Source organism: Rhincodon typus, chromosome 31 (assembly GCF_021869965.1).
Source record: "Rhincodon typus isolate 14 chromosome 31, sRhiTyp1.1, whole genome shotgun sequence".
NCBI lineage: Eukaryota > Metazoa > Chordata > Chondrichthyes > Orectolobiformes > Rhincodontidae > Rhincodon > Rhincodon typus.
In genome coordinates, this window is record NC_063362.1 from 2025623 (window position 1) to 2041109 (window position 15487).

General features: G+C 44.8%; 1 protein-coding gene across 6 annotated transcripts in view; it reads left to right on the forward strand.

The window, feature by feature from the left end:
• LOC109919684 (polyhomeotic-like protein 2) overlaps positions 1-15487 on the forward strand; it is a 248175-nt gene that overhangs the window by 125551 nt on the left and 107137 nt on the right. For all 6 annotated transcript variants that reach the window (XM_048614915.1, XM_048614916.1, XM_048614918.1 and 3 more), the window contains exon 3: positions 6667-6825. In XM_048614915.1, coding sequence (XP_048470872.1) covers positions 6667-6825 — 159 coding nt within the window. The remainder of the gene's footprint in view (positions 1-6666; positions 6826-15487) is intronic.

Consider the following 15487-nt stretch of genomic DNA (forward strand, 5'->3'; position numbering starts at 1 on the left):
TCTTCTGTCTGTCTGTCTCTCTCGCTCTCTCTTCTGTCTGTCTGTCTGTCTGTCTCTCTCGCTCCAACACCGAGAGAGAGAGGCAGAACAGAATGAGGAGAAGTTTGGAAGCAACAGTGAGGAAGGGGAACATACTGAAGTCCGACTTTAACAGAGCAGTGAGAATGGGTGATCAGATCTAATTCATTATCAACGAAATGGCAGGTTGTGTAAATGGAATGAGGGTTTTGAAGTGAAATGATGTTTCCTTCCAGATCCTGATTTGCTGTTTGTATTTCTATAAAAAACAAAACATTTGTGAGATTGATTTTGTAATGCAGTCCCTGAACCTCCAGCTGATGTGAATACTGCCCTGGCTAATCTCCTCTCCTGTGCCCCTGGCACGAAGGTTTACAAATGCTTTTGTTCTTATCAGTGATGGTCTTGGTGTGGAGTGAGAACTGGATTCCTGAGCGAGAAACGAAAGCTGCTGCCATCCCCTTTACGCTGACCCTCCCTCAGCCAGGGATGAAACCTGTCAACATTGAACAAAGGGTCTGGGGCACTTGATGAGAGTTGGTTCGTTTAAACATCTTCCACATTCATCAGCCTAACTTTGTGTGTGTGTGTTTATTAATGGATGGCCCAGTATAAAGCAATCACCATGGTTACCAGCTGTGACCTGTGACCTCTAAATGAATACTCGGCTCTTTCTGCTGTCCCTCTGAAGCTGTGTGCCATTGGTTAAAGCCATGTCACACTGATTAAATGCCTAAATATTGTGAGCATATTTTCCACTTGGCGAAGATCCAGCTTTGCACGGTTTGATTTGTGTTTTTTCTCTTTAAGATCATATTCCTGTTTTTGTTTGATTTGTCTAAGGGCTAGGCTGTGTTCAGTTCAGAGGTCAGTAAGCATTCTCAGTCTCCTGAAGCAGGGAGCTCCGTAAGCCCTCTCCCTCTCCCACTCTCTCTCTCTCTCCCTCTCCCTCCCACTCTCTCCCTCTCTCTCTCCCTCTCTCTCTCTCTCCACATTTGGTCTCCTGGTTACAGAGCTCAGTCACTCTGACACAAAGGAAAACGCTTGACTCATTGTGGCACTGCAGACTTCCATTTGAGTTTACTCTGAAGCAGCTGCAGATTTTCCCTGAAATAATCAGCTGCAGCTTTTGAGGTAGGACTGAGATTCCTGCTTAAATTCTGGTCTTTGTGAGTATAATCTTACACAGAGACCAGTAACTGCAAATAGATAGGAAGGCGCATGTTGGTATTCCCTGAATCTGATGGGGAGTTAGTGAGGCTGCAGAGAGTTCTCAAACCAGGGTCTTTTAAGATTTGAACACGACCAGTTTGATTGTCCTGCTGAAGTGTGTATGTTGTAAGTAACCTGCCTGCATAGCTCTTTAAACCTTCTCTGTTCAGTGGCTATTTTGTATCACATCCGTCCTTCCTGGAATAGGAATGGTGAACTGTTGAGAATTGGAGGTACTGCGTTGAAAAGTGGTCATTATTGAAAGTGTGTTACTGCTGTTTATTGATTGGGAACATTTCTGAAGAAAAGAATTCTTATAATAAAATCTGTTTCTCTATAATTTATTTGGGAGTGAGAGAGAGCCTCCTACAAACTGTGAAAACGAATACTCCGGTTAGTGGGTAGCACTGAGCAGAAATGACCATTTATTTTTGGTCTTTGTTTAGTATTGTGTTACAGCTCATAATGAAGAGACTGAAGGATCACTTGGCAAATAGTCTTGCCTGCTTGCATCTGTTGGTAGGCTGGAGCCTGATGGTTTTTAATGGGGTCACATTTTGATTTAAAGTGATAGCACCCAGCTGCAGAACAATGTGAGCGGTGTCGCTGTTTTGTGTGTTTCACGAGGAGTTCGCTCCATGTGTTGGCGAATGGCTCCTTCCATAAATCTGAGAGGAGCTGGGATTTGATTTGCTGGGATTGTCTGAACGAATGAGTCACATTGCCAGTTAGCGGGGAGAGTTCTGTCTGTTGGTGAGGATTTAACATCAGTTTATCTAGAAAGCTACAGAATTGTTGAGCCCCACTCGGCATAGTCTCTGTTTAGAAACTGCCTGCCCAGGACTGAGCTGAATTGCAGAGTCCAGGTAGGTCCCCAGACTGTGAGCTGAGGGTAACATGGCTTTGCTAAAGATCTACAGTTGGCTCCTTGCACTGGGATATTCTTCCCAAATCACTTATTTGCCTTTGTCAAGTGTCTAGGGAAGACTTTATTTTGTACCTGAACCTGTGTTTATTATAAATTCTCTTCCTCTTCGAATGCGATTAAACCAGGCTCTGCCCACCCCCTCAGATGGGTATAGAAGATCCTGGGGCACTGTTTAGAAGAAAAGAGGGAGAGTTCTCCCCGATTTCCTCCAATAACATCACCGATGTAACTGATTGCTGTGACACTGCTTATGGGAGCTTGCTGTGCATTTGTTGGCTGTAAAGTTTCTGACACTATAAGCAGATGCTGCAACAATTCAAAAGTGGCTATAAAAACCCTCTGAGACCACCTAAGCACTATAAAAATGGAACTGTCTGCCATACATTCAAGTTGTTGTTGTTGTTGTGAAGAACAGTCAGCCACACTTCCTGGTGGGTATTCACCATTGGGTGAGACCTTGCTAGTGAGGCCTTTTGTTGGAGAATTGCCTGTGATGTTTGGATGGACCACATGGTTCAAAGTGGTGGGTGAGATTCAGCCACTTGTCCCGGGGTGGATTTACCCTGAGGAAGGGAGGGATATTGTAAAAAGAATCCACCCGGGCACAACCTGACACTGTTACTGCAACCTCCGCACAGCTTTTCATAAACAGATTTTGAAGTTCACCCTGGCCAGTGAAGTAACTGGGGGAAGATCAGCCCCTGTGCCCAGCCAAGGGTGGGGGACTTCTTCAGAAGGGTCCTGACCTGAAACGTCTGCTTTCCTGCTCCTCTGATGCTGCCTGGCCTGCTGTTCATCCAGCTCCACATCTTGTTATCTCTGACTCCAACATCGGCAGTTCTTATTATCCCAGGGTGGGGGTCTGCAGCTTTTGTACAAATACATTGATTCCTCCTCGAAACATCAGCACTGCCTGAGAACAGGAAAGCGCCTTCTCTGCATGCATCCTTTGGGTAAATTGAATGGGCAGATCAGAACGATTGGCCTGCCAGCCTGCAATGCTGACTGAGTTTGAGCAGCAGGGAGGCAAGACCAGCATCGCCCATTGACACAGTTAGCTTAGGGTCATCAGGTAAAACTCCAGCAGACCTGGGACAGAGACTTCACTCCTGTTGTTGGCACGAGTCAAAACAAAATAGTTTTTAAGTGTCTGGTTGGATTTGTTTTTGTAATCTTCTTCATGTGTAGTATCACCTGCATCCCTCCCCATGCCCCTCCCTCAGCTTATCGACTGCTGAAACCCTCGTCCGGCCTTCATTTGGACGTGACTAGTCCCTGGTGGAATCTTTTTACGATATCGTTCTGATGTGCCCATTGCTGGCCTCCCTCTGTCCCCCATCCTAAACCCTGCTCGGCTCCCAGTAAACTCAGCTCCCCTATCGATTCTGTGCCCAGTCCAGCAATGTTTTCTATTAAATCTCTCTCAAGCTTGTTTTCAGGTCCTTCCTGGATATCAGTGCTCCTTGTCAGTATAACCACCTCCTGCCTTTCAGCACTTCAAAATCTCTGCACCTTTCCTTCTGTTTTCAGTGTCCTCAGTCTATCATTACTGCCATTAGTATCTGTAACTTCAGTTGCCTGCTTCCCAAGCTCTGGAATTCCCTCCCTTAAACCTGTCTGCCTCTATCTCTGTAGACTGTATCTCTTTGACCATGTTTTTGGTCATTTGACCTAATGTAGCACAAGGCATCACTGTTTGTTTTATAACGAGCCTGTGACACACATCAGGACATTTTGTTCTGTGAAAGGTGAATACAAGTTGCTGTTGTCTAATAAGTGAAAGACTTTGTGAAATATTTGGGGGTGGATAGATTTTTGACTCACTGCTTGGTAAGCAACATTTCACTGACAAATGCGGAAAATTGTGACTTGCAGGGAAAAAACAGAAATTGCTGGAGAAACTCAGCAGGTCTGACAACATCAGTGGAGAGAGAAGCAGAGTTAATAATTTAAGTCAAGTAACCCGTGATCAGAATTCTAAGACATGCTAATTTTCTCCAGGACTTGCTGTTTTTGTTTCAGATTTCCAAAGTCTGCAGTTCTTTGTTTTTGTGATTGGATTGTGAGAGGCGTTTGATTTATTTTTCACACAAATCTTTGACACAATGAGGAATGGGACCCATTGCCGTTTTGACCTTTTTCTAGAAAGGGTCATTTGTGCTTTGGTTAGTTGTGATGGCCACTTCATCCAAAATTGCAAAGTTTCTGTGAGGTTTTTAACATTTGTCTCACACACAGGTCACTGTAGCCCCCAGAAATGGTTACAATTCCTCCCCCTCCATAGGAGGCTCAGCACCATGGGCACGGCGCTCCCAGCTTTGATCCCTGACCTGTGCAGCCTCTCTGATCTCCGACTGGGATCTCGGACATTGATTATTCCCAGGCCAGGCGGGGGAAATGTAGCCAGCTGAGGATTCCCAGCCTTGATCACAAACTGTGACCAAAGCTGAAACTGGGAACATAAGGGGATTTAGACCAGATAACGGGTTTAACTGAAAACAAGCTTCAGGTGGTAATAATAGCAACAACTTGCATCCAGATGGTATCTTCAATGTAAAATCTCCCATGTCGCTTCAAATCTCCCATGTCGCTTCGCAGGAGCATTTCTATAAAAGCCTGGCACTCGGGCCACATCGTGGGATTGTGACACATAAACAAGAGCTCAGTCAAAAAGCTCGTGGAAGTTGAGAGGGAGTGGATTGGAGAAAGTTGATTTTAATGTCTCAGGAGATCAGTGTTCTGAACTTTGGCTCCTGTGTCCTGACCAGAATCCTAGGCTTGTTGTGCCCTTGGTCCTTGGAATGTGTTGTTTGTCATGGAACACATTCCCTGTTTAACAGGTGACCCAGCCCCTCCCTGTTGACTTTGCTCATCCATGTGAGAACAGAACAGACACAAAAATGATCAAGTGTTGGATCTTTATGTTGCAGAGTGGGAGTGAGAGTAAAGGTGAAAGTGAAAGAGTGCAAGCTGGCTGGCTGTCAAGCCTCATGCATTTGAAAAGCATTTTTTTTTAAGTCTTTGTCGTTTATGAACCTAAAATGCAGGGTCAGAATTTGTCTGATTACTAGTCACAGAAACAACAAGATCATTAAAGATATTGGAGATAGCAGGAACTGCAGATGCTGGAGAATCCGAGACAACAAGGTGTAGAGCTGGATGAACACAGCAGGCCAAGCAGCATCAGAGGAGCAGGAAGGCTGACGTTTCGGGCCTAGACCCTCCAGAAATGGGCTGCGATATTTCTGATTTCTGATGAAGGGTCTAGACCTGAAACGTCAGCCTTCCTGCTCCAATGATGCTGCTTGGCCTGTTGTGTTCATCCAGCTCTATACCTTGTTGTCTCTTATTAAAGATATTGATGATTTAAGCTTGAATGCTGGCTCAGTAATTCACAATGCATGCCAAACTATTAAACATAGACTCAATGGGCTGAATAGCCTCTATCTGCACCATAGGGATTCTGTGATATTAGTTTTTGCAGGACCTTGGATACCCCAGCATCACCTGGAGCTCTGGCCCCCTCTTATTGAAAAGAGATCCAACTATATTAGGAACAAGCCTGAGGGGGTGGACTCACTTCATTCCTGGGATGAGGGGCTTATCTGAGCAGGAAAAGTTTGCCCTTTATCCGATGGAGTTTAGACGTTGGACAGATGAAGGAACTTGAGGAGACTTGATGGGCAGGTGCTGGGAGGTTGTTTCCCCCGTTTATAGGAGGGACTGAAACTAGGGATGTAGTTCAAGAAAAAGAAGTTGTGTATTTTATTTATTCATTCATGGGATGTGGGCTCCACTGATTAGACAGGCATTTATTGCCCATCCCTAATTGCTCTTGGGCAGATGGGGACAAGAAATATCTTTCCGTTTGAGAGCGAAGCTCTTTTCTCCAAAGAGCAGTAAAAGCTGGTTCGTTGCTTTTATTCAACTCCAGGATTAGGTTGATTTTTGACTAACAAAAGAATGGAGGATTGGGAATGGGCTGGGAGGTGGGGTGGGGGTGTAGGTGGGAGGTTGGGGGTTAGGTGTGGACAGGGAAGTGGAACTGAGAACATGACAAGCAGCCATAATCTGGTGGTGCAGGCTTGAGGGGCTCAATGGTCAGTTCCTGTTATCAAAGTATTAACATGACTGAGGTACAAGCAAGATTGTATGGATGCTGGAGAAACTCATCTGATCTGACAGCACGTTCGGAGAGAGACAGCGTTAATGTTTTGAGTCCCCTCTGCTTTGAAGAGGAGACATATTGGACTTGAAAAGTTGACTCTGCTTTCTCACTGCCGATGCTGCCAGATCTGCAGAGTTTCTCCAGCACTTTATCAAACTAACACAACTTTGTTATTGAAAACAATGAGGATTATAGAGGATTTTTCGATGGACTTTGATCAGCATCTGGAGAAATAATAGTTGTTTGGCTGCTGGAGTCTGTCCTCACTGTGTATATGTTGACTTTGCTGCTGGTACTGATGTGATTTTCTCTCTCTGCTCTCTCTCTCTCCTGTGTCCAGGTGATCCAGCAGGCTCTCCATCGCCAGCCCAACACTGCCGCTCAGTACCTCCAGCAGATGTATGCTGCCCAACAGCAGCACCTGATGCTGCAAACTGCAGCTCTACAGCAGCAACACCTGAGCAGCGCCCAGTTGCAGAGCCTGGCAGCAGTGCAGCAGGTAAGCAGCTGTCCCTGTACTGGCTTCGAGTGCCATTTGTCATCTGTGTGTGTGTGTGCTTCGTAACACCTGACGCTGTTTTTATACCAACATGTGGGACTTGCTCTTGTAAAGTTTCCAGAATCATTTGTTAAATGTGGTTTACGTTCTCTGTTCGATTCCCTCACTCCTCGGAATTGACCAATCACCAGAAATGAGAAAAGTTACCCAGTCCGTTGATCCATCCAGGGTACTGAAACCAATCAGCCCTGCCCACTGGTCATTCTGAAGGGTCAATGTTTTATGAGGATCCAATCCCACCCATTTGTATGGCAATCACAGCTGTCAGTCCCAGAGGATCTATCAACTTGGGTAGCGATGCCAATCAGTTGATATCAAAGTAATGTTAATGATGGCCAATTGTATTATTTAAGGTTAAGGATATACAGGGGAGGGCATTGAATGGTTTAAGTACCTTAAGCACGTGTAAAGAGACTGAGTTTTGGTTGGGGAGGAGGCAGGCATCCTGCAAATTTAGCATTAAGTAATAGGTCACTGTCTAGTTTCCAATTTTTCCCTATCACTGGCAGCCAGCAATGAAGGAGTGATACCAATCAGGGATACTCGAAGCCAGAATTGGAGTAACGTTTAGAACTCAGTTGTAGGGCTGGAGGAGATGACAGTGATGGGGAGAATCTGTTTGGTGTTTTGAATCTCTCCAATCAGAGAGCTCCCACTGCCTGGAAATGCAGGGGCAACAGGCTTGAGGCATTCAGGAGGACATAGTTTCTATTTAATCATTCATTCAATATGCAGGGATCTAGGGAAAGGGCAGGAGAAAAGCACCAAGTGCCCAGGGAGCTAGTGCAGGTACAACGGGCTGAATGGCCGCCTCCTACACAGTAAAGATTCTGAGAGAGACCCATGAAGGAATTTAAATAGGACGATATGAATTTTTAAAATGGAGTTGTTTTACAGGGAGTCGGTGTACTGGTGATGGGCATGTAAAACAAGTTAGGATGTTAGGGCTTTACAGGAGCTCGTGTTTCTAGACAGTCAATGATTGGAAAAAAAATGTTAACTTTGAGGGCAGCCCATGCCCATGGAAATCTGTTTCTTCATCACTTAATGCCTTTGTGAAAGGATAAAGCACGTTTTAAGTGAAGGGAAGGCTTAAATGAAAAATAAAACAAAACATTAAACATATAATCTTTTGACATACAGATTTATTGTGTTATTTAGAAGAAACATATTGGATGCAAACAATGAACAGATCTGTTGATGGAACTTGATAAATTGCTATTTGCCACATGAAAGGTCTTAAGAAGATGCATGGTTTGTAACACACTGCAGTCCCAAGAGATGGAAGGGTGAAGAGCCAGGTTTAAATTATTTATTGATAGGCCTGACTGCCTGCTGGAACACAATTAGATCCCACAGTCACTTAGTGGCTGGATCCTTTGTCTTACATCCACAGCACAGAATTTCGATAATTGGCAGGGTTGGAATTTCAAGTGGGATTTCCATGTTCAATATTTCTGCTGTTCACAGATTGAAATCGAGTCTGTTTTGAGAGTTGAAGCTGTCTCATTACCGCAGTGTCAACTGGGGAAACCAAGGCATCAATTGGATTGTTGGAGGGAGGGTGGAGTGAATTGTTGTGAGGGATATTAATGAAGAAGGTGTTTTAGGTTCCAGGTAAGCAAAGAGTGCAGAAAGTAGAAAATTGGTAAAGCAAATCCTGGTGTTGTGCGTTTTATATTTGCAGTGAGTAGTTATGATCTGGAAGCCACTGCCTGAGAGGGTGGAGACAGCAGATTCAAAAGACTATTAGAGAACTGCCACAGGCACCTTGGGCTGAATGGCCTCCTTTTGATGCTGTAAGTTTTGATAATGCTAAAGCATTAGTTGTGCTAAAGTTGTTCTCCATTGTACAGTGCAAATACTGGCATCAAATTGTCTGAGCATTTCAGGAAATTGCAGTCTGCTGCCCATTTCTTGGTGAGATTCCAGCTCACCAAGGTCCTGGGAGTTCAGCACCAGGGCCCTCCTATCCTCACCTGCTCCTGGCAGTAAAACAGCCCCAAAAGCCCTCCGAGGATTCTGCTCAAATGAATGATGGTTCAAAATGCCACTAAGGTGGTGCAGTGGTAGTGTTCTTACCTTGGAGCTGGAAGGTCCAGCCTCAAGTCCCACCTGCTGCAAAGGTGTGTCCTATGATGCCTGAACAGGCCAATGTGAAAAATGCTTGCTCCTGGTCTCCCAGCGTTCAGATTTGTCCCATGTCAGCACTGAAATCCGCAGCTTCTGACACGTAGGGATTGGACAATCCAATTATCCGGTAGATTTCCTCCCAAATCAGAGGCAGGCACCCCATCTCCAACCAATAGAGACATCAAATGGCAGTAAAATGGTAGCAATGGGTCAGTGCAAACGCAACAGATGGCAGGAAGGAAAACATTTTTTGTCATTTGTCATTCACAGGATGAAGGCAGTGCTGGCTAGGCAGCGTTTATTGCCCCATCCCTAATTGCCCAGAGGGCAGTTCAGGTTCAACCACATTGCTGTGGGTCTGGAGTCACATGTAGGCTTGGCCAGACCAGGGGAGAGGACAAGGGTGAGCAAAGGTCACTGACCAGGAAGATCTCCAGATTTCATCACTGATTCATGCTGATTGGATCAATGGGAACTCACTACAGTTAGGAACAGCATCATAGGATATGGGCAGGTAATGGCCTAGTGGGATGGTCACTGGACAGTTATTCGAAAGACCCAGGTAACATTCTGGGACTATGGCTCAAGTCCCGCCATCTGCCATGGCAGAATTGGAATTCATTTGAATAAAAAAATCTGGAAATAAAGGTCTAGCGATGACCGTTGCTGATTGTTGGAAAAACCCATCTGATTTACTAATGCTGTTTAGGGAAGGAAACTGCTGTCCTTACTCCAAACCACCACCACCCTGTACTATTATGGGCAAACTCCAATTACTCCCCTTGAGAATGAGAACTGTCCAAATGTAAAACTCTGTGCTGTTCATCAAACCCTAAATACTCCACTCTAATCCCATTGTTCAGCATTTGGTGCATAGCCTGATATGCTCTAGTCCTGCCTCTACCACCCTTTCAGGCAATGAGTTCCAGATACCCACCACCCTCTTGAGGAAAAAAGACTCCTTAATTTCCCTCTAAACCATCTGTATCTTGCCTTAAAACTATGCCTCTGGTTATTGACCCTTCTACTAAATTTTGAAACTTTATTCCCTATCTATACCCCTCAGAACTTTGTACATCTTAGTCAGGTGCCCCACAGTATTCTCTGCTCTAAGGAAAACACCCTCAACCTATCTGGTCTCTCTTAGCTGAGTCACTCCAGCCCAGACAACATCCTGCTCAATAAAACAAAGAACTGTAGATAGTAGAAGTCTGAAACAAAAACAGAAATTGCTGGAGAAACTTCAGCAAGGTATTTATAAATACCTTGGGCTTTCCTTAATTTTAGCCCCCAGTGTTATTTCAGGCACTGGATGGACTGAAACAGCGCCTCAAAGTGGCCTCCTTTTTGTGTCGGGAAAGATTTTTTTTTTTTTTGTTCCCCCCTCGTTTTAGAACTGAAAGCCACAAAGCTTCATCTTTCAATCATTTCCCCACAATAAATTTCAGCAGGTCTGGCAGCATCTGTGGAGAGAAATCATTTAATGTTTCAGGTCCTGTGGCCTGGTGAATCACCTCTGTACCTTCTCTACTGCAGTCACATACTTCCTATACTATGGTAACCAGAACTGCACACAGTACTCTAGCTGTGGCCTGACCAGCATCCTTTACAGCTCCATCATCATCTCACTGTTCTTGCATTCAGTTCCTTGATGAATAAGGGCAAATACCCATATATCATCTTAACCATCCGAACTCCCTGTCTTGCTGCCTACATGGCTCTATGGTCATGCTCCAAAGGTCCATTTTGATCTTCTGAACTTCCGTTCTAAAATTAATTGTGTACTCCCTTCCGTTCCCTTGTTAGTCCTTCCAAAGTGCACCACCACACCTTTTCAGGATTACATGCTGCCTAAAGGCTTTCCTTGTCACTGTTTACCATACCACCATACCATGGTAACTCGGCAGATTACAATCATACCTCTTCCTTCGTGTCCAGATTACAAAAAAACAGCACAGCAGCTTTTTGTGGAATGCCACTGGACACCAGGTTTCCAGTCACAAAAACACTGTTCGACCATCATCCTCTGCTTCCTGACGCTTGGCCAACTTTGGATGAGATTTCTCAAGCTGCCGTGGATCCCGCAGCCTCTCCCATGCAGCACCTTGTCAAAAGTCGTCTTAAAGTTCGTGTAGACTACACCCACAGCACTGCCCTCATTCACACCACTTGAAAACTCAATCAGAGCTGCCAGATGTGACCTCTTCCTGACAAAGCCAAGCTGACCAGCCCTCATTAGCCCTTGCCTGTCCAAGTGGAGATTAATTCTGCCCCTGGAATTTTTTTTTACCAAATGCTTCCTGACCACTGATTTTTAAGACTCACTGGCCTATTGTTTCCTGCTTCATTTCTCCCCTCCTTGTTCATGAATAATGGAACCAAAATAGCTGTCTTTCAGTCCTTTGGAATCTCTGTGTCCAAGAGACAATTTGAAAATTGTCAGCAACCCTGCAATCACTTCCCGCAGCAGCCTGGGATACATCTTGTCTGAGCCTGAGAATTTACCCAATTTTAAATCGCTAAAGCTGCTAACACCTCCCCCTCAATGCTAATCTGTTCAAGTCCCATTTCAATTTCTGTACCTACACTGTGCTCACTGTAGAGAAGACAGATGCAATGGACTGATTTCGTATAGTGGAGCATTTTCCAACTGCACATATACAGTTTGCTACTTTGGTCAGTATCACTCTCTTTCCCTGATTATCCTTTCACCCTGGATGTATTTATAAATACCTTGGACTTGATTTTAGCCCCCAGTGTTATTTCAGGCCCTGGATGGACTGAAACAGCTCATCAAATTGGCCTCCTTTTTGTGTCTGAAAAGTTTCTTTTTCTCTCTAGTTTTAGAACTGAAAGCCACAAAGCTTCATGTTTCAATCACTTCCCCACAATAAATGTAACTCTGGCTGATTTATATTTGAACCATCACTGATCACTCCACCAATGGCAGCCATGCACTCAGCTGCCCCATGCGCTCAAAAATCTCTCACCAATCCCCTCCTCTCTAACTCCTTCTTCCCCCCCCCCCGCCTCCTCTCTAACCCCCGTGCCCCCCCCCCCACCACCACCACCACCCTCCTCTTTAACTCCCTCCCTCCTGCTTTTAAAATGGTGCTTCTAACCTAACCCTCGACCCAAGCTTGTGTTTATCTGCACCAATATGCCTGTGCCGTGTCAGCTTTTGTTTCCTGTTCCTCTTGTGAAGCACCTTAAATTGTTTCACTATATTTGAACACGGAACACAAATGCAGATTTGCTGTTTTTTGGTATGTCTGTTACCATCGGCCTATGAGCCCAAGGTTAGTCTCTCAAAGGTTCACTCAGCTGATCCTTGGGTATGGAGAGACTATGTAACGAGGAGAGGCTGAGTAGATGGGGCCTGTACTTGGAGTTTAGGAGACCGAGAGCTGACCTTATTGAAACATATAAGATTCTTTTGGGGAGTTGACAGGGGAGATGTGGAGAGGTTCTTTCCCCTTGTGGGAGAGTCTGGGACCAGAAGGTATCATCTCGGAATACAGGGTCACTCATTTAATACACGAGGAATTTAATTTTCGAGGATAGCAAATATATGTTGGATTCTTTTCTGCAAATGGCTGTCGAGGCTGGGTCATGTGGGCGGCACGGTGGCTCAGTGGTTAGCACTGCTGCCTCACAGCACCAGGGACCCAGGTTCGATTCCGCCCTCGGGTGACTGTCTGTGTGGAGTTTGCACATTCTCCCTGTGTCTGCGTGTGTTTGCTCCGGTTTCCTCCCACAGTCCAAAGATGTGCAGGGTAGTTGGATTGGCCATGCTAAATTGCCCATTGTGTCTAGGGGTGTTCAGGCTGGGTGTATTAGCCATGGGATATGCCGGGTTACAGGGATACAGTAGGGCATGGCTCTGGGTGGGATTCTCTTCAGAGGGTCAGTGTGGACTTGATGGGCTGGACGTAGCAATTTTATGATTAAAAATGTTCAAGGCTGAGGGTTTTTTAAATTTAAGAGAATGAAGGGTTTGGGGAAAAGGCAGGAAGATGGACTTGATGATCAGATCAGCTATGGTCTCATTGAATGGTGGAGCAGATTCGATGGGCTGAATGTCGTACTTCTGCTGCTACACTTTATGGTTTTAGTGAGGAAGAGGCAGGTCATTTAATTAAAGTTCACACTCCAGGAATTTGGATGGGGGCCTGGGGTGGGGAGGGTATGGGGAAAGATGAGAAGCAAGTGGAGGAATAGAATAGTCATGATTTCCTAAAGGGACAGGACAGTCCATAGACGCACACAGTCTCCGATCAGAGAAGGATGCTGACAGGTGACTAGTGTCCCATTAAACTGCATCCCACTCCAGTCGGGAGAGCAAAGGGGTTTTTCTTTTTGAATGATGGGAAAGCTCTGGTTTGATTGAATGGATTCACGCTGAGCTTTCTCGGTGATCAATTGAGCAGAGTGTCAAGGGTCAATGACCTTTGAACTGAATTCAGACCGGCAATTGTGACAATCTGGGGACCCCAGCAGACCAAAGGGATTTTCAACCGAGCAGTAGGAATGCAGGGACTGGCTGAGTGCATAGTCCAAACTGTTGATTTAATCTTTTATTTACAATTTCATTGAGGGTTCAGGGAAATTAATTACCTTCAAATCTGAAGAGCAAACTTTGAATTTTCACATTAATTTGAAGTGTTCACATTAATTGGAGATTGTCGCCGTTAGCCGTGTATAGGTAGCGAACTCTAGATAAAGCAAGGTAGGAGTTCAGCAATTAGATCATTAAAACTGACTGGGAGAGGTTGCTGCTTGATGCACTGTGCTGTGTTGGTTAGAATGATATTTAGTGATAACATTTTAAATTAAAAATGTGTTTTGCTTTCCCTCCACACTGACAGGATAGCCCTGTCTTCCTGCACGTGGAGGTAAAATCTGTGACTGGGGAGCACTGGCTGACATTTATATTTCCCGCTAAAGCCTTGTAGTCTTGCCCTCACCAGATGAAAAGACAGACACAGCACCGACTCGCTGAATCAAACCTGCAGCTTTTAGGATGGTACAGCTTGTAGACTGCATGTATAGACAGAGTCTCTGTTTTGTGAAGATCCAATCTAGAACTAATGCTGTAACTGAGAGTCCTTTGGAGACGATAATTCAAATTCTGCTCTTCCCTCTCCCCTGTTGTTGTTGTTGTTCACCCCCGGGTTCTAGTTGGATGTGTTCTGGCTCTGGCCTATGGGCTGTGGTGTAAGGGTGCGGGCTGCTTGTTCCCCTGGGATGAGAGAACAGCAGCTCTCTGCATCACGCTGACGACCAGCTCCCGAACCCAACCCATCAGTGAGGGACTTGACAAAACACGGGCAGGGCTGATGATAAATGGGACTTGCTGAGTAGATCAGGCTGCACAGAGTAACGGGGGGCAGGGGAGGGGGAGGGAGGATAGGGGAGGGGGGTTGCTTGACATCAAAGGGTTTAAAAAAAGAAACATCTCAATCTACTGATGTCTCTAATCGGATTCTGGAAAATTTGTTCCTCCAAACTTTGTCTAACAGCCTCATTCATTCACAACCTATCTTGAGTGCTTAAATTTGTATCTTCTAATAGTTTAGAGATAAATATGTTTAGAAGTTCCTCTGTTCACAGTTGCAATGGAAATGAGCCTTGTAAAGTTACTCTGCTGTAATCGCCAGTGGAAGTACTGGAGCGCCACCATTGATAAGAGGATGTAACACCAGTGACATGTTTACATAGGAATTTATAATAGCCATACATAAATGTAAGAGCAGAATAAGTAAGCTGAAATGTATATTTTAAAAGCTGGGATGCAAATGTTCCACCATTCCCAGACATTTTACAATAAATTACAAAAGGGAAGTTGATAGCTTTGGTATTTTTACGACAACAAAGTGCTGCATCTGTTAGATTTCTCTGTCGTTCTTTTGTTGCCTGTTGCAGTGAAGATGTTGATTTTTATTTTAGAATTTGGTTCCATGGACATGTCCCAGTAACTGGGGATAGTTGTGTGTGGTCCTTGTAATCCATTGTGGATGAATGGCTGCAGCAATGACTAAACACCATCCTGCTTCCCGCAGTGTGTACACACGCTTTCTGAAGAGACACTAATCTTTAGACAGGGATTGTTGACATCGGTGTATCGTACTGAAGGTTATTAATATTTGGAAAAACCCACTGGTGTTGATGTTGGTAGTGAGGACCATGCTTTGATTATAATCATGGATTATGGAATAAAAATCATCATGGCTATGATCAAAGTGGTAATGGTTTCTAGGAATAGCCGTGGAAGAAAGCCTTTAAATAAATGAAGACATTTGGATCAATTTAACCATCTGAGTAGGATAATGACTGAGGATGGCTGCTGTGTTAAGGCATTGAGGATTAAGATTATAATGAACATTTACTTATGGATATTGAATTGACAGTGGAACTGAGAGATACCAAGTTTGATGTGGAGTGTTGTGCAAAGGTGGATAATAAAGAG